Consider the following 27,118-nt stretch of genomic DNA (forward strand, 5'->3'; position numbering starts at 1 on the left):
AGTAAATATTGTAAAAACTGATGAAAAATTTAAATTTGCAATAAACCTTTGATAATAACGCTACACTTACATTACTTACACCTCAAGCTATCAAGCGGTCTTTGTAAATTGTAAACATATGAATACGTCATGAAAATCTGTCGCTTCACCATCTTTGACGTTTCCATTTTCCACTCTTCTGTCAAATGTGTGAACCATTGTAGATTACTCGCTGTTTTTGTTAGTATTTGCCTAGAAAATACAATTTTTTCGAAACAGTTTTGTTCAAAGTGAGTACACAAGCTTAATCAATGATGTCGGACGGGCCAGACACGCCGCCCTTTAGTACTGTCGACATCAACAGCGAAAATAGAGATGATGAAGATCTTTTTGCATCCGCGGTCCAGGTACTGTACTAGAATCCTGTTTTGCTTGTTTGAAATACGCCCCCGGCATGCCGGGTTGGATGACGCCTCTCTATAATGTGAATATACTCATTAACCCTTCATCTACATAATTATACTGACCGTGTAATACTTCTGAGTAGTGATAATAATTACGTGCATAGATAATTAAATTATATATATGCATATAACGGGCGATACCTAATCATTACAGTACAAACATTATGTACTAGTGACCTTGCGGTGGATTAAAACCTTACTATTCCTTCATTAACTAATCCAATGAAGCATAAAAAGTAGCAAAAAAACTCAGTTTTTTAGTTGCAGTTTTTGTGTATTGTATTTTTTTTCTTGTTTTTACAGTCTATTTGTCATCATTATCAGTAATTAAACATATAGTGACTCATGTATATTGCCTTCTTTCTATAGATATTTTATTTTCATAATTGTTATCACTGTATTTCTGCTGAATACTCAAAAAGGTTCAAGCAGAAACAAGTCAATATTCGTAATAGATTACAGTTCAGTGAATGGGCTACATTAGGTATTCACAAGAGTAGGAATAAGTTATATGACTTATATGCCCAGAAACAATACAATTTTGACCCCAGTTTTGTAGAATATGTCAAAAATTATTCAAAATTATTTAAAAAAGTTTGCAGGCAAGCCAAGTCTTTGCACATAAGTAGTAAAATAAACAACGCACCAAATAAAATTAAAGAAACATGGAACATTATTAATAAAGAATCTGGCAAAATCAAAGATAGAGACAGTATTAAACAAATATCATCCGGTAACAAAAGTATTTCTAAAACTCAGGACATTGTAAATGCTTTTGATAATTTCTTTGCAAAAATCCCTGTGGAGCTAACTTCTGACGTTGACTCTTGTCCATTGCGCGCTGAAACCCTACTTAATAATAACACAACTCCCATCAAATCTGTCTTTAAATTTAAATATGTTAACTCTGATAATATATTAAAGGCGTTCAAACAACTTAATTTGAAAAAGTCTGAAGACCATTGGGGTATGTCTGTTAGTATCATAAGTCAAATCATAGATATTATTGCATCTGATCTAGCTTTTATATTTAATGAATGTATTGATGAGGGTATTTTTCCAAATTTAATGAAATGTAGCAAATTAATACCTCTATTCAAAAAAGGGGAGAAAACAGTCCTTGGCAATTATAGACCTATTTCTATATTGCCAGTTTTGAGCAAGGTGTTTGAGAAGATGATGCTTAATCAAATGCAACAATATTTTAAAATCAATAACATTTTCCATTCCCAACAATATGGGTTCACTGCCGGGAAGTCCACCACTGATGCGGGAGTAGCACTTGTTACTCAAATCTATGACGCGTGGGAGAGTTCACAGGATTCAGTTGGAGTCTTTTGCGATCTCTCTAAAGCATTTGATTGCGTAGATCATCAGACACTTTTGCGTAAACTTCGTCAATATGGGTTTGACCACAAATCAACTAAACTAATGGCATCCTATTTGACTGATAGGCTTCAAACTGTAGATATTAATGGAGTAAAGTCAAGCGGTTCAAGCGTCTCAATGGGTGTTCCTCAGGGCTCAATTTTAGGACCATTCCTCTTCTTGGTATATGTCAATGACCTGCCTTTTATGGTGGAAAAACAGGCGGGTATAGTGCTGTTTGCCGATGACACTTCTTTAATATTTAAATTAGATCGCCATAGCGAAAATGTAAGTTCGGTTAATAATATACTGTCGGCCATATCTATCTGGTTCTCAACCAACAATCTTCTTTTAAATGCTAATAAGACCCAATGCATTAAATTTACCCTTCCAAACGTAAGGCAGGCCAATACTGACATAACACTGGAAGGCCAGAAATTAGAATTTGTTGAAAATACAAAGTTTTTAGGAATTATAATTGATGCAAAGCTACAGTGGGGTGCTCATATTTCTAAACTATCCAATAGACTTAGCTCTGCCGCTTATGCTGTTAGGAGGATCCGACAATTGACAGATGTAGCTACAGCTAGGCTTGTTTATTTCAGCTATTTTCATAGCTTGTTATCTTATGGTTTACTTTTATGGGGTAGCGCGGCTGATATACAAACTATTTTTATAATTCAGAAAAGGGCCGTTCGCGCAATTTACGGCTTAGGACCAAGAGACTCGTTAAGACAACTCTTTAAGAAAATAAACATACCTACAGTAGCGTCCCAGTACATTTTTGATCTTATAATGTATGTTAGGAAAAATACCTCTTTTTTTCAAAAAGTTAGTGCCACAACTGATAGAAATTTACGTAATAAATATAAATTAGTCATGCCGTTTCATAGGCTTAGCAAAGTCAGTAAATCATTTATGGGGAACTGTATACGATTTTATAATAGGTTGCCGGAGTCTGTTCTTGATATGCCCAACCGAAAATTAAAAGAGTATGTAAAGAAAGTACTTTGTGGGAAGGCTTATTATAGGACTGATGATTACCTTAATGATAAAAACATCTGGCTCGAGCTTGGCACAGGAACCTCGTAATTAATTGTAGTTTAATTTGAACTTAAATCAAAATTTCAGTACACTCTGTACATAAATCTTTTTAAAATTGGCAATCCATAATATATATATATATATATTTTTTTCTTTTTTCAATATTAAATCTCATAAATATATAAATCTCCCGTGAACAATGTTTTCTCCCGTCCACATTCTATTCTAAGTATAATTTAATATTGTGAAGTTGACGTTGTTGATGAAAATGCTGCAGTGCAGTTTGTTACCGCTTCTTCTGCACTGACGCCTTGGAAGCGGCAGTAAACTTAGTTTTTAAGTAATTTATTTGACGTCAACCAAGTTGTTAAACCATACGACAATTATTAAGCGATATAATAATATCCTATAATAATGAATAAAAATTTTGAATTTGAATTTGAATTTGTATTCTTGTAATAAGCATGATTAAAAGTGAATAATAAATAATCAACAGTAACAAGTTAACTCAAAATAATTCAAACTGCGTTTGACAATAACTTTTGTGTAAGTATGAATTGATACATGCTACATATCTCACTTTAAGTTTGACCTATTAAATGTAACACTAAAAATAAAGAGCTGAATTGAAGAACCTCCTCCTTGTTTTAATTTGACTATATTGATGAATAACTACCAACAATTAATGTGTGTTTATTTTTGTCTATGACAGGAAGTAAGCTTGGACCCTGAGGTGAATGGAGCAGCAGAAGGTCTGGAGAAGGCTACCATAGGAGACCCTCCGTCCATTACCACTACGCTTAGCAGTCCCATCATGGAGGAGGTAAAACAAAAATTTTAACTAACTACTCAATTTTAAAAAGATGTCTCTTTTTGGGATAGGTACCCAACCTATGCTGTCATTACAATTGTCAAGTTCAATAAAGATAAATAAACAAAGCTATATAAACAGATGAGATGGTAAAAACTGACTGGCAAATGCCCTTAATTTTATTTAAAAGAGTGGATTTTAGTTACAAATATAGGTACTTTTATACAATATATAGCTTTACAATAAAGACTTCTTTGTATTCAGTTTGAATTTGTAAGCTAATATTACGATTGATGAATCAATCTTTCAATGAATCAGGGCTTAATATTTATTAAAGACTTCTATTGTTCCCTTGATATTAACACAATTGAATTGAAGTTATCCAATAGTCCAATAATGGCCTCTTTTGATATAAATTATAGCAAAATCAGTCCAATTTATATCTTCTATTGTAATGTTAACATGAAAGCTGTATTGGATAGAAATTTGTTAAGTGAGTTTAATAATGAAAAAGCTGCACTAATCAGATATATATATATATATATATATATATATACAGGTTTTGAACTTAATTGGTGAGATTCCAAATCATGTTGTCTTGTACAGCCAACCGCATGCATGGATCTCTTTATAATGTGGTAATAGAGACAAATTTTAATTTGGGAAGATTGAAGTGCTGTTGTGTGTGTGTGCTGTACTTAAAAATATAAAGATGTGTTTTTTACTTATTCTGTCTCTTATTAATTTTACTTCCTAATCAAGGAGTTTGTAATGAAACTTGCTTTAAAGACATAAGCCTACATAACTTTATATTTACTGCAACAGTTTGTTCCAAGTGCAATCTGATTTGAAATTTCAATGTCAAGATCCTGTGTTGAAGAAAATGTGTTATATTTTTTCATAATCTACAAGCTGTGAAAATATAAGATAAAGTTTTTAGGGCTGTCTGTCTCATACCAACCTGACATGTGATTTCAACCAAATACATTCCAGATAGCAACGGAGCGAGCCAACAATATAATAATAACGATCACGGATCCGCAAAAGATCGGTGAAGGCATGAGTTCGTACGTCGCCTACCGCGTGATCACGAAGACCAACATGCCGATCTTCAGCAAACAGGAGCTGCTCGTGTGGAGGAGGTTCAGTGACTTCCTTGGGTTACATGAGAAACTCACAGAGAAGTATCTTAGGTCGGGACGGGTAATACCACCGGCTCCGGAGAAAAGTATAGTTGGTAAGCATTTAAATCTTATACCTGCTAGCGTTTGAGCGACAAGGAGTAACAATGTGAGGAAACAGTCACAGTGTATATCACCGTGTCTTGTTTGTAATTCATTTGCCAAGTTATGCTTGCATAATGAATACTTTTAGAACATTTGCACGTGTGTTCATTTTTAGCGACAAAACAATGTCAGAGAACAAAATTAAGTGCATTGTTAGTAATTTTATAGTAGATAACAATTTTAAAAATGAATTGGACTCTTATTTTTAAACAATGTATACTTAAATCTTCTGAGGGTTGCGAATTTTCTGTAGTAAATAATTTTGAACCATAATACACATAGGTTCAAATTTAGGTCACATTAATTAGTCTTTTTTAGATAATATGTTACAGAATTCTCCTAGGACATTACAAGGCATAACTAATGCTATATTTTCTCATTAAACAGGTACAACAAAATTGAAGATGACGTCAACTCCTTCCACTGAAAGCGCCAATGGCAGTAGTTCTTCGACAAGCGTCCAATCCCAGTTCGTGGAGAGACGGCGGGCCTGTCTCGAGCGGTTTCTGAACAGAGTGGCCCAACATCCCGTGCTGTGCATTGATCCTGACTTTAGGGAGTTCTTAGAGTCAGGTAAGTGATTATCAACCATATTTCCAGGCAGTATGGTTCAGGAACAACAGTTTCCACTAGTCAGTTCTTAGGTAGAACAGAAGTTAGGAAGTTGAGTGATTTTCTAATAGTTCTTTGATAACATTATACTTCTTGTTTTCCTATTATCTATGTAAGCTATTTTTCTGAAAAATATAAACTTTACACTACATAGCTTGCTCCTTGTTTCAGCCGACTTAAAATAGGGGGAAGTTGCCAATTCTATTCTGTATTGTTTTTTAGATACGGAACTGCCAAAGGCCACGAGCACATCGGCGCTAAGCGGGGCGGGGGTACTCCGCTTGTTCAATAAAGTTGGAGAAACTGTCAACAAGATCACATACAGGATGGACGAGTCTGATCCTGTAAGTATATACTGTAGAACTAGTTTCTGTGAATATATGTATGTAATTTAGGCGTCTTAAGTCGACCGATACGGCACTTATAAGTATACGAGCGATGCTAGCTGGCATTTCCACATTCGGAATTCTGTCAATAGTAGACCGAGATATTCTTTGGATAGTGTTTTAAATTTGCATTCAAAAAGGTTAAGATAAAATTTCTCGCATATTATTATATCTTTCTAATGGTTCGAAGAGTGTTCAGGCCGTGTAGAGACACTAGAGGCACTTCGAAAGCTGTACGGCGCTTGTTAGTTCCAAAAGCACAAGCGTCGCGTACGCACGTCGCCGCTAGAGCGCTCGCCGCGGATCCGCACTATCAATAAATTCTGTTTTGTTAGTTATATATACTCAGAAAGATAACAATTGAACCCTGTATCATTAATCCAGTGGTTCGAAGAGCGTTCGGGCCGCGTGGAGGCCCTGGAAGCGTGCCTGAGGCGGCTGTTCGGCGCGTGCGAGGCGCTGGCGCAGGAGCGGCGCGAGCTGGCGGCGCGCGCGCACGACGCGGCGCGCGCGCTGGCCGCGCTGGCCGCCGCCGACCCGCACGCGCCGCTCTCGCGCGCCCTCTCGCACACCGCTGATCTGCATGAGAAGGTAAGAGACGGAATTACTTTAGGATTGATTTAGTGTTTTGTTTTGTGTTTTTGTTAGTATTTTCCAATAAAGAGAAAATAAAACTTTTTTTCCAAACATTACTGATAGGCTTGTGTATGATGTTTAGCAAATTCCTTCAGCCGAAGACAATATCGACGAATTGTTTGAAACATTTATTAAGTGCTGCTTGATACTGCTGCTGAACTTATGCCAATCAACTCGACGAAAATTATTAATTAAAAAAATTGTGAAATAATGTTCGCTAATTGTTTATCTATTATTGGCGTGACGAACACATGTTTCACAAAATATATACCTATATTTTTTATTTAAACTAAACTTTTAAGAATTCAATAGTAAATTTTTCCCTCCTCAATTTTCAGATAGAACAGTTGAGACTAGAGCAATCCAACACGGACTTCTACGTCCTGACGGAACACATCAAAGACTACCTCGGCCTCATCGGCGCCATCAAGGACGTGTTCCACGAAAGAGTCAAGGTATGTCGAGCTTTATAATAAGACTGACCTTCCAAGTGCCCTCTCTGTTTTTTTTCTCCTTAAACCCCCATTGCTTTATAAAAATACAAGCTAAATTTTCTTCATAATTTTAGTTCAAGAATCGGATACATTTTTCAAAGAAATTGTAGCAAAGCATAAAAAAAAATTTTTGATATGTCATCGAAAAATTGAGCTATCAGCTGATTTTTTTTTTATTTGGAACATCGCAATTTTAAATCCTTACAAAATCCATTACCATCTACACCCTACTTGTGCATCCGGCTTATATTAAAAAAAAAACTGTTTTTTTTAAATAGAATCTTAGATGATATCAATGACAAAATATTATTAATTTGTAGGTATTCCAAAACTGGCAACACGCTCAAATGCAGCTCACGAAGCGGAGGGAGAACAAAGCGAAGGCGGAACTCGCCAACCGGCCGGAGAAGATTGAACAGGCGGCCAACGAGATTATTGAGGTGATGACACTTTCCGTTCATTATATTTCAGCATGTAGTAACCTACCTGCATGAAGGATTTATAGGCTATTGTGTTACTTCATGCAAAAAGAAATTATATAATATTTGTCTGTCAGTAATAAATATCTTATATATTATATATTATATAAATATCTTATATAATATATCGTGTGGTTCCCGGCACTATTACAAAAAAGAATAGGACCACTCCATCTCTTTCCCATGGATGTCGTAAAAGGCGACTAAGGGATAGGCTTATAAACTTAGGATTCCTCTTTTAGGCGATGGGCTAGCAACCTGTCACTATTTGAATCTCGGTTCTATCATTAAGCCAAATAGCTGAACGTGGCCATTCAGTCTTTTCAAGACTGTTGGCTCTGTCTACCCCGCAAGGGATATAGACGTGATCATATGTATGTATGTATGTAATAAATAATTGTTCAATGTCGACTTTTCTCTTGTTTTATCAGAATATTTATAATCGTCGTACTCCATCTACTTGTGCTCAAAGAATAGCAAGTGCAGTAAAAGAGATGTCGCATCTATTAAGGTGTATAGCGCAAGCAAGAAATAAAAAAGAAAGACACTGTCATGTCACTCGTGACTTCTGAAAAAAACTGTGATGTGTGAATATTCTAATATCTTTATAACTTAATACGCGGGCTTTTATTCCACTGCAGGTAACGATTCTCAGCCTTTATCAGCATCTTTTTGGGTTAAATATATTGTTCGCACATAATACGTGCGTATTATTTATCTTTCACAAACAATTTCCTTTAGATTTACCCAAGTTTCATATAAGACTCCTTAATTTAATGTTGAATGACAGCTAAACTGACTGACTGACATGGCTGTCATTCTATCTCTGTCATGCTTATTTTATAATGACACTTCGGTCCCGCTGTCATTCTAATTAAGCTATATTTTAAGAACTATAACATATTGTATTCTTTAATAACCATTGCAGTGGGAAGCGAAAGTGGAGCGCGGTCAGCAGGAATTCGATCAGATCTCGCGCGTCATCAAGAAGGAATTGGAGCGCTGGGAGGAGGCCAGACTCACAGAGTTGAGACTCACCCTGCTGAGATATCTGGAGCTACATATGCAGCATCAGGCTCAGGTATTTACTTAACTGTTATTTCGCAATATGGCCGCATTTCCTGGCTCAATAGAGATTGTGACGAAATTAAATTTACTTATCCTAAATCTTCTTTCAGAAAGCTGAACACAATTTGTGTACAGTACTATAGTCGCCTCGGCAATATTTGACGGCGCAGTATAGCGCAACCTACAGCCGAACTAAACAGAATAAGAACTTAATGAAATAACGACTTTATTACGTCGACATTAAACTTAAAATACAAAAACAAAATGTCTCCTGATTAACCGACTTTAAAAAAGGAGGATATCGATTAAAGTCTGAAGGCGGTAGTCTTTTTACAAAAAGTTATTTTTGTTTTGCAGGCGATCCGTTACTGGGACGCGTTCCTCCCCGAAGCGCGCGCCATCAAATGAGCCGGGGAGTGAGGGCCGGAGCCCCGACACACACACAGCTAAGCTAATACTGTACACTTTCAAACTTTTCTTTTTTTATAAGGCCGACTTTACACTTGTAAGTTTATGTAAGTTTTTTTCGTAATTTGTAAACTTTAGAAAGTAGTAAGAAATCGTTTAACCACGTACTACTAAGGTACATACATACATACGCAATATCTCCTTTTTATCGAAATTCGCGGTCAAATTTGTCGGAGGTAACTTGCACAAACAGAACTTTGTAGTGTAAAGTCGACCACGCAGAGTCTTATACGCAGGCGTATTATATTTAAAGAGATGATGCACTATTGTTGACTATAGCTAGTGTGCATTCCGAAATCTGTGAGTCTAGTAAAGTATATTGTCCTTTTAATGAAGACTAGATTTACTAGATATAAATATTAGAGAGGGCTTTCAATAACTCTTATTACAAAACCCCCTGACCTGGCTGTAGTTACCAAAAATGTAACTACCTCCTATTCTGTAAATGTATTTGTTTTTTCTTTGTCAACACAATGTGGTCACGGTTGCATCTGAGTCTAAAACTTCTACGGTCGTTTGACCTACAAAACAGATATATCCTTTCGTCGTCAGGAAATTAACTGACAGGACTTTGAACGACTTGTCTCTATAGAAAAGTATGAGTCCATTTTATCCTAGACGCAACGCACGCATACATGAACTGATTTTATGACGGCTCAACGTATATTGGTCATTGTGAACGATGATACTCCGCTGGTGCAACACAGTTTTTACTAGTTTAAAGCAGTCCTCATTGCGACCTCTGTGTAGCGGTATTGCGCTTGTCTGTGACACCGGAGGTCCCGTATTCGAATTCCCAGGTTCCAGGTCATAATGGTCTTTGATGTAGTAGTATCGTTGAGTTACTACGAGATACACAAGTTTTGAACATACTTCGAGGCTAACTCTATCTGGGTTATTTGTCCCGTTTATATTTATTTACTTTGTTTATTACTCCTACGTTCTTATTAAATATTTGTGATGATATTTTATTTTCTAATTCTGTTAGCTAAGACTACGATGTTGAAAAGTCCTATCGGCTGAACGACCAAGTTTGAAATATACTATGTCGTCTAATTGTGTGTAAGCCAAACGACTTTCGGAATACAGTTTTAGACTTGTTGTTAGACGTGTTGTTTCAGAGACCGGGGTTTACTTACTTACCTAGGCGAATCCATGTGACCTCTGCGACCCGAAGGGTATACCAGCCCCCGTAAAAGACTATCGCTGTTCCGTTTCACGTCGTAATAAAAAGCGAAACAGCGATAGTTTTTCGCGCGATAAAAGCGGCGTCACGCGTTCTATACTACGAAGGCAAACCCAATCGTAGGGTAGGCCAGTAATTTTTCTTATGCCACCACTTTATATTCTTTATTGTTAAGAAAAAGTATTGCGAAAGATTGTTAATCGGAGAAGTATTCGCGATATTGCATATTTTTTGAAAATTACTCAACCCACACCTTTGTTGAAAGCATGGTAATAAATTGTATAGTTAAATTTTGAAGCCGGTTGAATATAGATTTTTGCACTGTATAAATTTATGTATAAAAAATAAATGTATGCAGACAAATCACCTAGCCCCAAACTAAGCAAAATATTTAAATGAGTCTGATAGTACCAAATATATAACAGAATAGTTCACGTTATTCACATTTAATCTGTTCAAAAAATAAAATAATGATAAATATGTCTCTCACCACAGCCATATGTCTATCTACATACAAATAGTCTAAATCAACTTGCATTGGCAGGCAAATTCACTATGTATTACTACTAGCACATAACTTAAAAAAAACTCAGGCAAAAGTTTCATGTTTTGTACACAATCTCGTTTCATTTGAATAAATGTATCAATAATTTCCAAAGTCACATTCCAACTTTTTTCTAAATACACTCATGTATAATTTGTTTCTTTTTTTTCTTCAAATTAGAACTGTTAGTTACGACAGAAAATATAGATATCTCGTAGTTAGTTCAATGTATAAATACTATTAAGAACAAATATAAAAATACATATATTTATAATGCAGTGATATATGAAAATTTCTCTTTATTTCCTTATTACAAAGGTTCAAAATATTATTTATTTGTTATGAAAAATTTATTATAGCGATCTCTGAACTGCCAAACGATTTAAATAGAAAGTAAAATCCAAATTGGCATAACAGATATTGCAATGAACCATGAGATCTATTCTTAAAATAAGATCGAATTAGGTTTAAAATTATTATTTTAGACGTGTTATTTCATTCGTAAAGTTTGTTTTCTTATCTTGATATGTTTGTTTCTTAAACCAACGAGACTCTAAAATCATGTTGGTTAGTTTTTTTTTTTTATTTTATTTTTCATATTAATTTTGTGATGAGGCTCAAAATCAAGGGGTAGGAATATTTCGAAGGAATGTTATAAATGTGGACCATTATCTTTATCAGTAAAGATTTTATTTTTGTTTTGTCAAGCTACTGCGTCTTAATTATGTTTTTTTAATTGGAAGAAACCTCATTGTGGGATAATTTAGTTTTATAAACCTACGTCCCATGTTGATACTATCTACTTGGACTACTTTATCCTCGGTTTATAAATAAAATGCTTTTGAATATTTTGTCTTTTATAAGTTATAAAATTTACTTTACAATAGAGTTAATTTACCTTAAGATTTCTTTTCAATTGTCCGTGTTACAATTAAGATAACGAATCCAGATTTTGTTAGAACTATGTATATTTTTATAGTCATTTGTTTTATCATAAATTAAGTATATTAGGCTACATCTAGACGTTGTATTCAAAAAGAATGTTTATGTGTATGTTGCTGACCAAATGTTAATTTGGTCATTTTGGGATATTGAATCATCCAAAATAAAGTAAAAAGTTATGTTGCAAGGAAATATCGTGTGAATTCAAAGGCATTGCTAATTTTTTCTTCATAAACTGATAAATATGCTACCGGGGAAGTTTTATTTATTAAGGAAATATCCATAATAAAATAAAGTAGATTTCCGTAAAAACAAATAACAATAACAAAAAGTGCAAAAAATATAACTCCTCCATTATAAATTGGTTGATCATCTGATATTTCTTAGCATGGGTAAGTAATTTCTTTGTCGCTTTTTGCAAAATATTACTAGAAACCCGATAGTTTCATTGTTCAAAAATGCTGTGAAATTTCCCTAACAAATTTAAATTCACCCCTATATAACATGTTACTTTGTTAAAAATGACCAAAATAATAATTTGTCTGCACTATTTACCGTATTAGATATGAATATTAGGTAGTGTGATTGAAAAATCTCGAGTCTAATGTATTCCTTATTTTTTATATTGCCAAATATATTTAGATGTAATTTGGTGTAATGGAAAAGAAGAATTATAAATATTAATAAAATATATAATGTTGGTTTCCAATTCTAATACCTGTGTGTTTTATTTAACACTACTTTCAAGAAACTGTTTACCAGAAAAATTTAAGGAAAAAGATGCAGGGGCCGTAGGCGTACGTTGGACCGATCATATCAAAGATTTATAAATACTACACGTATTAAACGAGCACGTAACGTACGTTTATATCAGACGTTTCGAATCATGTCGCCGAACGTCTGATAACCAGCGGGCTACTGCTACGTCTGCACGGCGGATATTTCTTACGTGCACGTTTAATATTTATATAGTATAGTATAATGCTACGCCAAAGTTTCAAATCAGTCAAATCAAAGATGATCTTAAGGCATAGGTCTATAATGCATCACACCTAGCAAAAAATCGCTGCAGATCTAAAACTATAACACACATCACACTTAGCACTGAGCAATTGACTGAGGACTAAGAAGAGAGAGAGAGAACTTTTTGCTACGGCTCTCCCTATTACAGAGTTCACACTATAAATGAGAGCGGCAAAATGTCTCCCATTAGCTCTCAATATGTCATCTTATTGGCTCAGTCAAGACGAAAGGAAGACAGTTAAGTTTCTTCTACGAGTCCCTTTTTGTTCTGTCTGTATTCGCCAATAATTTTGCTTTCATTGGAAAAGTCGCGTGTTCCCGCGTGAAAAGTAGGTACCTTATGTCCTTCGCCTTACTGCAAAATTTCATGAAAATTGGTTCAGTGGTTTTGACGAGAAAGACGGACAAACAAACACACTTTCACTTTAAAAATATTCAGAGAAAATCTTTACCAATTGAATTTGTTAATAAGCTTAGTTATTAGCTAATTATTTAAGAAATGATTGTTTTAGCACAGTAGCCTATTGATACCGATTTTTATTTAAGTTTTTCCTATATCTTATCATATAATCCTATTCAAAATCATGAATAAATCTTGCTCCACATTGATAAATCTATCACAAAATAATCGATGAACTTTCACTGGCAATATTAGGTAAATTTCCACAAAAATCTAAATTATAATAAGTACAGATTTTAATATTAATTTCTGGCATATCACGTCCTTATTCCTTGCAGCGTAAACAGAGCCAAAGACACTAAAGTCAAAGGCCACGTTGACCTGGTTGGAATGCCTGTTGGTGTAAGGACGCCTAAAGACGAATCCCAAATTTATAAGCTCATCCCTTGAGGTTTACAATCTGCGCGTGAAGAAATCTAGTTTCCTCTTTAGAAGTTTGAGTAGGAAAATTAAAATTCATAATAACTAATTCTTTTGAAACTGACTCATCAATCAAAGTACAGCAAACGTGGACAAATAGGATAATTGTAACTAATAATTACTGATAAGTATTATCTACTTTCAAGTATATAAAGTGATGACAATCGCCATTATCAGTTTCTGTCGGATTATAAAACTGTCAGGTAAGTTATTTGTAATTTATTGCATAAATAAATACACACGTCATCATCCTGGTTTTTGCTCCGGTTAGACCTTTCTTAGCATATTATGTCCAATTGAAGAGACTCCACTGGTGTAGCGTCTGACTTTTGTTAACACTTTGACAGGGGTCTCCAATCAACCGTTATCTTTTAAATAACTTCTTTGACAAACTTTTACTATAAACTCTGAAAGAAAATTGATGGTGCAAAATTGATTTTTCGCTACCAAGTTTATAATTGCAAGTGGGATAGGAATGAGAAACAACAATAACAACTAATATGTCAACTTCACAAATATTTTTCGGGTACTTTTCTGTTTTTTTTTTTTTTAGAAAAATTCCACACTGATTAAAATATTATCTAGAAATCAGTGACTCTTTATTCCAATTGAATTCAATCAATTACTTGAAAATGATAAGACGAGATTATAAAAGTACGCGATAATTAGTAGCATGATAAAATATATGTTTTGTTGTTACCTTCATTACTTAGAAACATTAATAACTTCTAGAAACAATTTCTACATATCGCCATCCCTCTCTTTTGGAACAAAACCAAAAATAACTAACTTTAACGAATGCACTTTCCAGTAAGCGAAATGAAGCTGTTCCTAGCACTTGCGTTTGTCGCTGTGGCGGCTGCTCTCCCCGAGCCACTCCGCCTACCAACCGCTGCCATACCTGAGGTGGTAGAACAGAACGAACTCAAGGTCGACGCTGTTAAATTCGTAGATTCTCCACAAGATGTTACTCAAGATGCCAAAGATATCGCAGTGGATGCCGTGAGGTTCGTCGATTCGCCTCAAGCACAAAACACCCAACCTGAAGCTCTCAAGTTCGTTAATGTAGCTGAACTTGCCCGTGACGAAGTACTAGTAGACGCCGTAAGGTTCGTCGACTCACCTCAACCTGGAGAATCCCAAGCTGATAAAGTTAAGATCGCTGATGCACCAGCTCCACAAGCCGAAATTGACGCAGTTAAATTCGTCAACTCCCCTCAACCCGAGGAATCCCAAGCTGAATCAGTCAAGATTGCTCACGCACCAGCCCCACAAGCCGAAATCGACGCAGTCAAATTCGTCAACTCCCCTCAGCCTGAAGAAACCCAAGCTGACTCTGTCAAGATTGCTCACGCACCAGCTCCACAAGCCGAAATCGACGCAGTCAGATTTGTGGACTCCCCTCATCAACCTGAAGAAAACCAAGCCGACACAGTCAAAGTTGTTCATGTCCCACTTGAAGTTGCTTCTCCTCAATTTCAAGATTTAAAATTCAATGCTGTCAAGTTTGTAGACTCCCCCGCCGAGGAAATCCTCAGAGAACCCGAATTTAAAGTGAAAATAGCAGACTTGCCTGCTCCTATTCAGCTCCCCACCGCTGGTTTGCCTGTGGTCAGAGAGGGCCAGTATAATCACGTAAAGTTCGTTAACTTTCCCCCAGCTGTAGAAAGCTCACCACTGACGCTACCAATCTTGCCAATGTTTGACACTGATATGATGGCAATACCTCAACAGATCATGGACCTAATCAGAGCTGCTGAACAAAGCAAGTTCAGACCTAAGGTTTTCGTTGATCCCATGTTGAGATAAAGAGAGATTGAGTTGAGAAAAGAAACAGAACTAAAAAGTATAAATAGCAAAATTTTTCGATTATTCTGTGCCTGTTTATAATGCAAGATCAATTTGCGACCATAATATCTTAGTCTTTTTTAACTTGAATTAAAAACTGTTTACATTTTTAAGCATTTTTTACTGTTTTCTTTTTTTTTTTTTAGTAAACCTTAGAGATAGGAGAGTTCAACTAACTTTTTGCCTTGAGTTTTGTGGTAATTCCTGAATATCTTAATGTCTTAAAAATAGGAACTGAATTAGACAACATAAGTCATCAATAACATTTATTTCTAATTATCTACTAACTTATCTTTAATTATTAGCTAAATACGTTAAATCATTTCAATACATAATCTGAAGGGTATTCCATGACCTTCGGGTATTTTTCTACCTCTTCCTTGGGTATATGGTCTAGTCTGGTTGGCACAAGTCGCCACGATCTTATCTGGTTAGTGACATTTTGCATGACATCTTCTGGAACGTTTTCACCTGGGTAAATAAACAACCTCTCCATAGTATGCCGCCTCTGAAGGTTACCTTTCATTGCTCTGTATACCGCTTTCTTTATAATCTGGAATAGACCAACAATCTTGTATGAAGAGATTTATGAATATGGATGAAGCAAAAGTAGATATAGTGTCTGTCCAGGAAAAATGTGTGATTTTATGTATGTATGAAGCAAAAGAGATATGCAGGAATTGTAGCAAGTAAAAGATGTAGTCTCTGCCTGCCTTACAGGGTAGAAGTCGGATTTTTTTTTTTGTATGTTATAAATGTTTTTTACATAATTAGGCACAATGAACATTATAGTTGTAAATCTAGACCTACATGTAGTATACATAGTTTATCAATCAATTTTGCCTTCGTCATTCTCCTGGTGTCAGTTTGGTTGCAGCAGCTTCATTCTGGAGAGGAACCTAAGGTATGCCTACAATAATGATCCAGATCATGATGCGTTATGAACGCATATTAAATCATGGGCACAAATGCAGTTTCCTGAATGTGTGAAACAATGTTGCCTCATATCTTAAAAATAATTGTGATTGTGTTATCTATCACACAATGACAATTATGGATCTGTCCACAAATTGAGAAAAATTTGTCAGTTTTACAGTTGGCTACTGCCTCTAACCCCCCTTGAGAGGTTTTGTTATATTGCACTATAGACAAAAATTTTCTAATGAATAAAATAATGATATTGAATACTTACCATAGTAGGATCTTTATTATGCAGCTCCCAAGCCAAGGTCCATGTGGCACCACCAGGGTAGCCAGTATGATGGAAATAAGCCCTTTTCCTCCATTCATCGCCCTTCAAAGCTATTTCCCTACTATTTATACAGACCACAACATCACCGCAGTCATTCAAAGGATGGTAAATAGGTTTGTGCATTCCCATCAAATATTTCTTTATCAAATTAGCCGACTCGTAAGGATCTTGCCATTTACAGTCAAATATGTGCCAAGTTCGGGCAAAAGTGGCCCATTGCTGAAATATTTTAAATTACAATAAATTTAAAATGTTATGAAGTAAGTTTTATGATCAGTTTTAATTTTTGAGATCTATTACCTGAACCCTCTTAAATGCTGACATTTATGTTCAATAATTAATGTTGTTTTAAAAAATATATTTCTAAAGTGAATTAATTTCCAAAAAATCTAATTGGAGGTTATTATTATCAGATGCGGAGGTTATTGTGTTATGACATTGACGTTAATGATGACAGTGACATATGTTATTATTATAGTGTTTTATCGTTCGAAGCCAAGCAGGCATAAGTCATGCCGATTGAACAGAACCTTGAATGGCAGGGATTGTATAAATTCAAATCCTGCAGCGGTCATGCAACTAATAGTTGCTGGTCTGCTGGGCTGCACAAGTGGTGATGAAAAATTTACGCTTTTTCCCGTCCTACAATTGCAGAGATGTCAGACTGCCTACATATTTTAAGGATACAGATGATATTTATATAATATTTAAAAAATTAAAAACGCACGCCAAAAATTAATAATATTTAATAAAATATAAGCCATTCGACAGTCTTCAAAACAATACAAAATTATTTACAAAACAAATTGATTCAATGATTAAAAATTAGTACTACAACTTGTAGAAAAAAAAAAGAGTCAAATGCATTATTCATTTAGGTGCAGATCTTTTCTCAGGGTGTAGGCTGAGACGTGCATCATATTCGGTTCATTCTTGAGGAAATTGTCTATGGCACGTTGTCGGACATCCTCCCACGCGTACAGGTCTCTGTAGATCGGACGGACGTATTTCATGCGCCCTTGATGGTTCACAAAGTCTAGAGCTTCACCTAATTTTGATATGTCGCGACTTCTTATGCACAGCCTTATCCATCTGAAAAAAATGTTATAAATAAAAAGTGGCTATATACAATACGGATTGAAGAAGTCTGCAAGAAATGCAGAGCTTTAGAAAATAGACTTTTGAAGAGTTCTATCAATTATTAATATTTAATATTTTTCACATGAATCTCAATTTCATCATAAAGATCTATCAGCTGAACGGGCTTTTGAGTTGAGACTATTACCCCTGCCCAACCCCTAAGGAAAAGGCGTAAAAAAATGTAATATACAAATCAACTATAAATTATAATTACCTGTAGAATATCTCACTATTCTTGCTAGTGCTGACTTTATACTCTGTTCCAAGCGTGGCTAGCCTGTCTAAAGGTAAGGGGGGCTTATCAATCAGCTCTTGTAGCAAATTGATGATTTGATGCGGGGTGAATGACTTCACATCATCATAGGCCAGAGGGGCCTTGCCTTCCGTGATGACCGCGGTCAGAGCGGTCACGGCTTTCGTCATTGATGTGTCGTAGCTGTGAAGGTAAGATATTAAATTATAACACTAGACCCAACACTTCGATCCAGAGGAAATTCGAAACCATTAAAAAAGGCTATGTGACTGTAGAGAAAGGTTTATACTCTGCTGAATTGCATAAAAATCGGTCCAGAAGTTTATAGCTATAAAAATCTATAAATATTATAAAAAAAATAATCCTGTGATGAAGTGCTTGGCGAAATCTTTTGAATTTGAATTTGCTAAAAGCTATAAGCGATACATACACATATAAAAAATAATAATACCGAAATCAAGGGCGAAAATACGACGAATTTTGATCAAACTCTCGTGATTTTTATACATAAAATTGGTATAAATAAATTTTATTCATTTTACTCACTTGGGAATAATCGGTGGCATACCACTTGTGTACAACCAGGCGTCCCAATTAACTGACTTAATATTCTCATTGTCCTTGAAGTAATTCAATAGATAACTCTTAAACTGATCCGTGTCAAGGGATTTTTTCTGGAATGTGTTCAAATATGAACGGAGAAAATCGTCGAAAACTTCTGTAAAATAAAAATGTAGATTAACATCCAAAATTGCAAATATGTTGAAAAAGCTACAATGAATATATACATACAAATCTAAAAAATGACACTAAATACGTCGATACAAGCCTCAATATTACACAATTATTCTAAATTAGATGATCTAAAACTAATGAAAAATAACACTAAAAAAATCTCACCAGGCCCCCCGACTATATTCTCCAGATATCTCAAAAACAGAGATCCTTTTTCATACGGCACAGTGGAAAACGCATCGTCCGGATGCACCCCCTTCAAATCCACTACCAAATTCGTCAATTTATTCTCAACTCCTAATTCATCATGCACCTAGAATTGAAACAAAAATCTTACCGGGACCTCCGACTAAATCTTCTAAGTAGCGAAGGAATAGGGACCCCTTCTCGTAAGGGACTCTGGAGAAGGAATCGTCTGGATGTATCCCGGATTTGAGGTCTGGCACCAAACACGATAGAGGGTTGGTGGCGCCGAGGAAATCGTTAACCTGCAAACGATGTTCAACTTTTACTTTGTAATTTATTACGTTTTTTGCGTAAATACGGAATCTCGTTTATAATGTCAATCAGCGCCACCACCCATACGTCGTTCTTAAACTATTTATAAAATAATTATAGGTATTTACCTAGAATCATTTGCAAAGAGATGGCCTCTCCTGAGATGTGAGTATGTAACCAGAATTAACGCTTGGAGGAAGAGTGTTTTAAAATTTTATTTCTATCATGGAGCTTATGTTGCCTAGCTGCCATGCTGCTCTGACAGCGAAGAATAAATATATTGTGTTGTGTTACAACTGCTGTCACCTTATACCTGTCACTACAGTAGGTATAACTATTTTTATAACTTACACTGATATACTTGCGCAGTCTTATTTTTGTATTGTGCGTAAATATTTGAGCGGCTGAGCATTTAAGAGCGCGCCATTTAAACTTGCTGAGCTGTGCACTATTGTACTAAAATTGAGAGCAAGAAAGCAAACAACACTTTGTGACTTCAAGTTCAATGTACTTGTAATAAGGTCGTTATTTTGTTGAGTTTTCATTCGGTTGATGCGGGAGTAAGTTACACTGTTCTGCGCCGTCGAATTGCCGAGACGATTTATAAAAGTACCGTAGTTCAACTTACTGTCTCGCTCAACTCCTGCAACCCGAGCAGACTATGAAAATCCCGGCTCCTCTTGGCCTCTGCTGAGTCATTGATTAAAGAAGCGGCGACCTTCCTCTCCAGAAATACGGTGAATCCCTCGTTCAGCCAGAAATGCTCAAAGTTCCTGTTGGTTACGAGGTTGCCGGTCCAACTGTGCATTATCTCGTGGACTATGACGTCAGCTTGGCTTCTGTCGCCCGCCTGAAAACAATCCATTCATAAAGTAAAGAAATAAAATAAAAAAAAATTAAGTAAACGGTTGAATTATAAAATTTCTTTATTTTAAGTGAAAGAAGTAAAAAAAAACCAACTAAGTTTAAGTTCGTCTAGCGCATGGTCATATACTAGGGAGGTATATAAACTGCTATAAAAAACTTAAAGGTAAAATTTCACCTTTATCGCTTCTATTCTTTACACTCTCATTGATATGTGTTGAGAGTCATCGCTCATTAACAAAATTAGTTATAATATAATCTGTCCACTTTGGCACAATCTCATCGAAATGCAATTTATGATTCATCAAATTTGATCATCAAATGATACATTATGTATGTAGATATCATTTGCAAGATTTTAAATCGAAATTACATTATTATGACCAAGAGTTTTAAGTGCTTATTGTTACACCTATACAATTATAATGCGACACGCTTATATCGTCCTTAGATACCCAATAATGGATTTCACACACTGCGTGTGACATAAAAGTGGCGATAATACTTACACGAAATAAAATTATGAAAATGCTGATGAAGGATCATATTGGATCGATCATGGTTACACATCCAGATGAATGTGCAGGATTCCTCACGATGTTTTCCCTCACCGTAAGAGCATCGGTTAGTATTCAAACTCAGACTTCAGAGGATAGTGACGATTGCCAAAGCGAAACACTTGAAAATCAACTTTCTTACAAACAACTTTTGACGGCCTCGGTGGCGCAGCGGTAGTACACTTGTCTGTGACATCGGAGGTCCCGGGTTCGAATCCCGGCCAGGGCATGATGAGAAAAGAACTTTTTCTGATTGGCCTGGGTCTTAGATGTTTATCTATATAAGTATTTATTATAAAATATAGTATCGTCGAGTTAGAATCTCGTAACACAAGTCTCGAACTTACTTCGAGGCCAACTCAATCAGTGTAATTTGTCCGGTATATATTTATTTATTTATTCAACTCACGAGTAAAGTAGGCGTGACGAACGTCAAACAAGGGTTCTCCATTCCGCCGTACGGGAAGGAGGGCGGCAGCACTAGCAAGTCGTACTGGGTCCACTCGTATTTGCCGCACAGTCTCTCGGCGGCCTGCAAATACTTCTCGGTCTCGGCGAACTCCCACGCGCTCCGTTCTATCTCTTCCTTCTCGGACCACACCAGAGATCTGTAACAATGAAATTCATTTTAATGTCATCCTGCTTTTAAAATGGCCATTTGTAGATCAATATTTCGGTAGCCATAAGATCACCAAGAATTCTTAATTAACTGCTATAATTACGTCCCACACACTTAAAGCTGTATTAAATTTACATCGTTGAAGATAGTTTATTACGCCACTTTTTCTTTTTCATAGTATGTTGAAGATAAGGTGAGGAAGTGAAGAAGAAGGGTCACATAATGTTCAGAAAAACATGCATATAACTATTGGATTTTCAAGGCCAGATTAAATAGGCACTATTTGAGTTTGATTTTTCGTACCTTTGGCTTCATCTTGCTTACCACCAGGCAGATTGAGGTTAAACACACTCAAAAATATTATTAAAAAAAAAACATAATTTAAGACTGACCTAGGTCCAAGACTCCTATACTCCAGCACCCCCACAGCTATGGCCAGCAAGTATGACGGTATCGGCACGGGCTGGTGGAACATAGTCTTGTTGCTCCTGGACTCCCCCCGGATGGCGCTCATGAGCACAGTAAACTCTTCGGGGGCAATGACCTCAGCGTCGTAAGTAAATTTCACGGCGGGAGTGTCTTGGCACGGGAGGATGGAGCGAGCGTGGATCGGCTGGAATTGAAAGTGCATACATATATATAGTCACGTCTATATCCCATGCGGAGTAGACAGAGTCAATAGTCTTGTTAAGACTCCAAAGACCACGTTCAGCTGATTCTAAGATAGATTGAGATTGAGTATAGAAGAAATATTTATTTCTTCATAAGTAAAAGTTCGATTAAAATCATGACACATCAGGAATCAAACCTGGGCCGTTTTCAAGCAATACAAGGTATTGTTTACATTAAAGCAGATTTCAACAGAATTAATAACACTTATAAGTACTCGTACTAGGTATGTATTTTTGGGTACAAAACTAAGTGGTTCGCATCATTCTGCCAATAATAAAAATTTTGCATCGATTGATAAATAATGGCGGCATTTTTGAACTATTCTATTCCCTTAATATAAAATATTTACCTGACATTGACTGAAGAGATACGGATGTTTCTTGCCCGATGTTTGCAAGGGGTCCAGCCATTGCAAAGCGGACGCGGACGGCGCCGTGCTATAATTTATTTTTATGCTCAACCTGTCAACAATATATTATAGTTAATATCTTTGGTTGTGATCTAGATTTATTGAGCAAATTAAGCTACATTCAACTCTATCAATACTAATGAATTGAGGCTGTGACATAGCTCACTTATTGTAAGACTAGTGATGTGTTAAGACATTTTTATTGATAGGCAAAGTGTGCAAATATTCTAAATCAAACATGGACGCAAGAGGCCTAGAAATCACTTTTTAGGACTGTTGTACCAGTTCTCATCTGGGTATTTTAGCAACAGTAGCAGGCAGTAAACTTAATTTGAATTAATTTAACGTCAATAAATATCATGATAAAAAAAGATATGGCAATTATAAGTGACAAGTTATAAGTGAACTATGTATCTTAAATCTATATAAAAACGATTATACTGTCAAATAACAATTTTTACTAAGTAACGTTAGTCCTTTTGTGGATGCCATACTTTTTACTACACTTGCAACGGGACGAAGTTCCAGATATTATTCTGCCTTGCGACGACTCATCTTTTGAACTAATAGACAGAGAGACCATTTCTTCAGAATCTTCACTAGCGCTGGGAGATCTCATTTTATTTTTATCTTCTAGACATCTCTCACAGTCCATTGAACATGTATCTTTAGAAGTAATCGGAGATAATTCAAGTACCGGACACATTTCCTCAAACTCTTTGCTGTCAGAGTTTTTTTGGACATTTTCGCTGTCCAAACAAATACTTAAGTTCTTACAAAATAAAAAAAAAATAAAGGTACAAAACAAAGGTAGAGACTTCTCGGTGTATGGTCGGTCATCTGGTTCCATAATATTGCTGTTGAAATTGTTTTTAAACCTTATTACGAAAACACAAGGGGTAAGGTAATATACACGTATTTTGATACGATCATATCACAATTTGTATATAATTAAATCGCATTTCAATATACATACTCGTATTGGACGAAATAATATCTCCGTTTTAACAAATTTATTTAATTTGAAATTCCACTTTAATTCATGCAACAGATGTTTAAACGGCAACATAGTCGTTTCTTTGACTTGTTGGAGGTCATAGACGAAGACAAGTGGAAGAAAATAGGGAGTAAACACACATCTAAATAAACACTTTATTAGTCTATTCTATATATGAATATCCCTATCCTAATGGGCATGTGGCAAGTGGAAAAATGTAACGCCTCCAGGAAAGAGGCATGTTTTATTTAAGAATTTATATAAATTAAAAAAAAACACTCACTTCTCTCCAGCAGAAGCTTGTTTAGGCAAACTGATAGTTAACTTAGAACCAAAATTAGGCACTTCACTGTCTACTGTGTACTTGAGTTCTGTGCCATTGTCAAGTTCTATTTTGTGAATTGTCAAGTCTTTAACATCCAGTATCTGAAATAACATATAAGTTTGAATTTGGATAAAAAAATGTAACCTCTCAGTTGCTGTGATGCAATATACACTAACGCGCAGATCTACGCCGGGCGATCGTGATCAGTAAAATTCCAATTTAAGCTTCAATTGTAGTCAATATGGGATAAATTTTATAAATTGTTGGAAAAAATGTTTTATTAAAAAACATCATGAAAATATAACAAACATACAAAACATCATGTTACAAGTGACTGAAGATATCGACGATCTATGTTGACGATTATGTTGCAATGGTACCTATGTATAAAATATTTATATTTGCTTCATTAATTGACTTTATCCATTAAATATAAACAAATCATTTCTGTTTGTGTTCCTAGTGACAGATAATGGTAAACATATATATTTATACTACATATAACTGCTATGGATTTAGTTATGTTTGACATACTTATCAGATCTTGTCAATCATACTCATCTTTATTACTTATCTATATCAAAATAAAGCTATCAAACAGAATTGCTGGAAAAATTCTGAATACAAACAAAACAAATATCTATCTTAAATACCTAACATGCTTTAGATATTATGAAAGGATAATTTATCCTATTACGTACTGAAGTCAAGACTACTGATCATGCACACCCTGGGCAAAAGTGAAGTATCATTCTGTTAACAAAATCACTAACAACAAAAAATTAATTTTACAAAAAATATGATGAGGGCTTCTGAAGCAGTTTAACTTCTAGTGCCATCTATATAAGGAGATTAAGTATTCTATTCTCTGTTAGAAACCAGAGAACTAGAGACTCAATGTAAAATAAATATTAATTTAATATTTAATTGATTACTTACCACATCATTAATATCCTCTAAAACATCAATATTGAGGACTGCCTCTCCATGCAGCACTTTCCTCTCAAAGTCTACATTAAACAATAATGAAACATGTTTAATGATAGCCAAATCTGAAACAAGAATATAAGTAGGTTTTGATTATACAGAGCCTGTCCATATTGACATAACATTTCATACCTTTTATGATCATGTTTATGATAGAATAGATAGATTAAGATATGTTTTGATTTGAAAGTTTATATAACAAATTTTATATAAACTTTCAAGTCCAACAAATCAAACTAAGTAATTTGTTTAGGAATTTTTATTATAGGAAATTAAATAAAATTATATTTTAAAGCTTCGGTTGCATTGAATTAAACTCCTCGCCTTGAGTGGTATAAGATATGTGAATTTTAATAATAATTAAATATAAAATAACAATGCTAAAAACTACTTATCAAAAAGGTATGTTCAATGAATGGGAAAAAGTAGGTACTTGCTGTAGTAATAAAAATGAATGTATAACAAAAGTTTTCTCAGCTGTTTAAAAGTCTCAAATTAAAAAAATAAATAATTACACACTTACCAGGTTTTGAAAAAGAGGATGGATCCAAGGGACTCAGTGCACCCATAGCTTTCACTTGACTAAAACACACAAAAATAATTACAGCTGTAACAAGTACACAAAAAGAGCCTATTACTAAACCCTGTTTCCTGGCTAGAGCCATGTTGACAAGTGCTTGTTACGAAATCTGATTGAATATTGAGAGTAATCTATGATATAAGTAGAAAGGTTAGCGCGTCAGGCGAAATGAGATGAACATATTTATAGGTTAAGTTTTTAATATTTTTTTTAGTATTACATGTTACACAAATTTGGTCTCAAATTCTTAATATTACTTTCCAGTTTTAATGAGTATAAAGTGACTGTTAAAATCGTCGATATTAACAAAGTCGTCCACCGTTGAAGATTCTAACATAACCTATTTACCTGTGTGGCACTAGTAATAACGACGGTAATAATAAATACGGAGACAAGCAGATATGAATATTATAAACGATAAAGCCTTAAATAAAGAATGAACAATGCTTACCTAAGTAATAAATTTAAAACAAACAATTGTACTAAAAAGATGACGATAACTGGGTGATAAGTGTCAACAAACTGACATTTTTTTATACTGGTTTTAATAGTAGTTAATATAGAAGCAATTTATTAAAAAGGTGTAAGGTGGCTTCTCTGCTTTTATTAAAATATTTCGAAAGAATAAATTACGAGTTTCAGCAATGTAAACAAGTTTATTGGAGTTTAATACCTATATACCAACTCTTCACGTATTTACCTTTTCTTATGCACCAAGTCTGAAAAAAATCGCAATGAAACGATTGTTCTTTTGTATTTGTATAGATTATTATACTTGTAATTTGGAACTTTAATAATATAGGAAGAAGAAACCGTTCTTTTACTTGTATTTAGAAAAGCAGTCAAATTCCTAGAAAAAACCCGCGAGGTGAATTTCAAAGACATCTTTTCAATTTATTTTTACTGTCATGTAGCAGTGTGACAATAACAATGACACAATGACATTTATATTTTTTTAAGGCATTGATGCAATTTGACCACAGTATATACAGACAGAAACGAATGAAATTGTAACGGCAACGTAGCCTGCGTGCTAAAGTTACCTAATGTGCCCATTATATAAGATTTTAAATAATAAAAAAGAAAAATAAATAATAATTAATATTAATAAATAATAATTAAGATTAATAATAATCACATCCACACACACTGAGAAACTAACAAAATATAGAGATCTAGCTATCGAATTAAAAACACAATGGCGTGTAGATATCGTAAAAACTATCCCAATAATTATTTCAGCTACTGGCGTTATACCTACGACTCTCCGTAATAGTTTAGAAAGCCTACAAATTCACCCTCTTACTTATATTCTCCTACAGAAAGCTGCAATCCTTAATACCTGCAGAATAGTCAGAAAATTCCTTTCTCTTGACTAAAATTTTGTTCTTTCCTCCACTTATTTCTATACAATATTTTTGCTTGGTCAAAAGCCCGTAAAAATATTTAATTCCCCTGAAAAGGGTGTAAAAAATTGCATAAAAACATAATAATTGATAATAATAATAAATTAATATTAATAATAATTAATAATAATAAATAAACAATAATTTCAAAATGACTTCAAGTTCAGTTCAGCTGTATGTTGTTTGAGCTGCATCACATAATAAAACATTCTACAATACTTAAAATAAACATCATTATCACGTTTGTATTTGTTGCAGGGTAGACCAAAGGCATAGCCAACAGTCTTGAAAAAACAGAAATGCTCA

The 27,118-nt window shown here is 34.8% G+C and overlaps 4 protein-coding genes across 7 annotated transcripts; 2 read left to right on the forward strand and 2 right to left on the reverse strand.

Moving 5' to 3' along the window:
- The first annotated feature begins 144 nt into the window (after window positions 1-144).
- On the forward strand, window positions 145-18,425 carry LOC106139533 (sorting nexin-2). Of its 3 annotated transcripts, XR_009657265.1 has the most exons (11): window positions 145-386; window positions 3,568-3,678; window positions 4,660-4,903; window positions 5,340-5,525; window positions 5,787-5,908; window positions 6,335-6,541; window positions 6,925-7,041; window positions 7,401-7,520; window positions 8,488-8,640; window positions 8,985-9,107; window positions 18,415-18,425. XR_009657265.1 is itself a non-coding variant. In XM_013340999.2 (10 exons), the coding sequence occupies exons 1-10, from the start codon at window positions 291-293 to the stop codon at window positions 9,033-9,035; spliced, it is 1,407 nt and encodes a 468-aa protein (XP_013196453.2). In that variant the 5' UTR covers window positions 146-290; the 3' UTR covers window positions 9,036-9,109. The 3 variants fall into 3 exon arrangements, 2 of the variants coding, with proteins under 2 accessions (XP_013196453.2, XP_013196454.2); XM_013340999.2 differs by lacking the exon at window positions 18,415-18,425 and having other exon boundaries at window positions 146-386; window positions 8,985-9,109; XM_013341000.2 differs by lacking the exons at window positions 145-386; window positions 18,415-18,425 and adding an exon at window positions 3,308-3,401 and having other exon boundaries at window positions 8,985-9,109.
- On the forward strand, window positions 13,719-15,636 carry LOC106139535 (uncharacterized). Its single transcript, XM_013341003.2, has 2 exons — window positions 13,719-13,873; window positions 14,482-15,636. The coding sequence occupies exons 1-2, from the start codon at window positions 13,828-13,830 to the stop codon at window positions 15,477-15,479; spliced, it is 1,044 nt and encodes a 347-aa protein (XP_013196457.2). The 5' UTR covers window positions 13,719-13,827; the 3' UTR covers window positions 15,480-15,636.
- LOC106139536 (large ribosomal subunit protein uL13m) lies at window positions 15,772-17,230 on the reverse strand. Its single transcript, XM_013341004.2, has 3 exons — window positions 17,071-17,230; window positions 16,711-16,989; window positions 15,772-16,071 (listed from the first exon to the last, which is right to left on the reverse strand). Exons 1-3 carry the CDS (start codon window positions 17,092-17,094, stop codon window positions 15,838-15,840), a joined length of 537 nt encoding a protein of 178 aa, XP_013196458.1. The 5' UTR covers window positions 17,095-17,230; the 3' UTR covers window positions 15,772-15,837.
- On the reverse strand, window positions 17,499-26,307 carry LOC106139534 (leukotriene A-4 hydrolase). 2 transcript variants are annotated; one of them, XM_013341002.2, is made up of 12 exons: window positions 26,107-26,307; window positions 25,350-25,408; window positions 24,779-24,891; window positions 23,798-23,940; window positions 22,458-22,569; window positions 21,829-22,049; window positions 21,227-21,425; window positions 20,025-20,246; window positions 19,064-19,211; window positions 18,710-18,881; window positions 18,125-18,346; window positions 17,499-17,862 (listed from the first exon to the last, which is right to left on the reverse strand). In XM_013341002.2, exons 1-12 carry the CDS (start codon window positions 26,289-26,291, stop codon window positions 17,637-17,639), a joined length of 2,022 nt encoding a protein of 673 aa, XP_013196456.2. In that variant the 5' UTR covers window positions 26,292-26,307; the 3' UTR covers window positions 17,499-17,636. The 2 variants fall into 2 exon arrangements, with proteins under 2 accessions (XP_013196456.2, XP_013196455.2); XM_013341001.2 differs by lacking the exon at window positions 19,064-19,211 and adding an exon at window positions 19,236-19,386 and having other exon boundaries at window positions 26,107-26,306.
- Between the last annotated feature and the right edge of the window lie 811 nt (window positions 26,308-27,118).

The sequence above is a fragment of the Amyelois transitella genome, chromosome 19 (genome assembly GCF_032362555.1).
Source record: "Amyelois transitella isolate CPQ chromosome 19, ilAmyTran1.1, whole genome shotgun sequence".
Lineage (NCBI taxonomy): Eukaryota > Metazoa > Arthropoda > Insecta > Lepidoptera > Pyralidae > Amyelois > Amyelois transitella.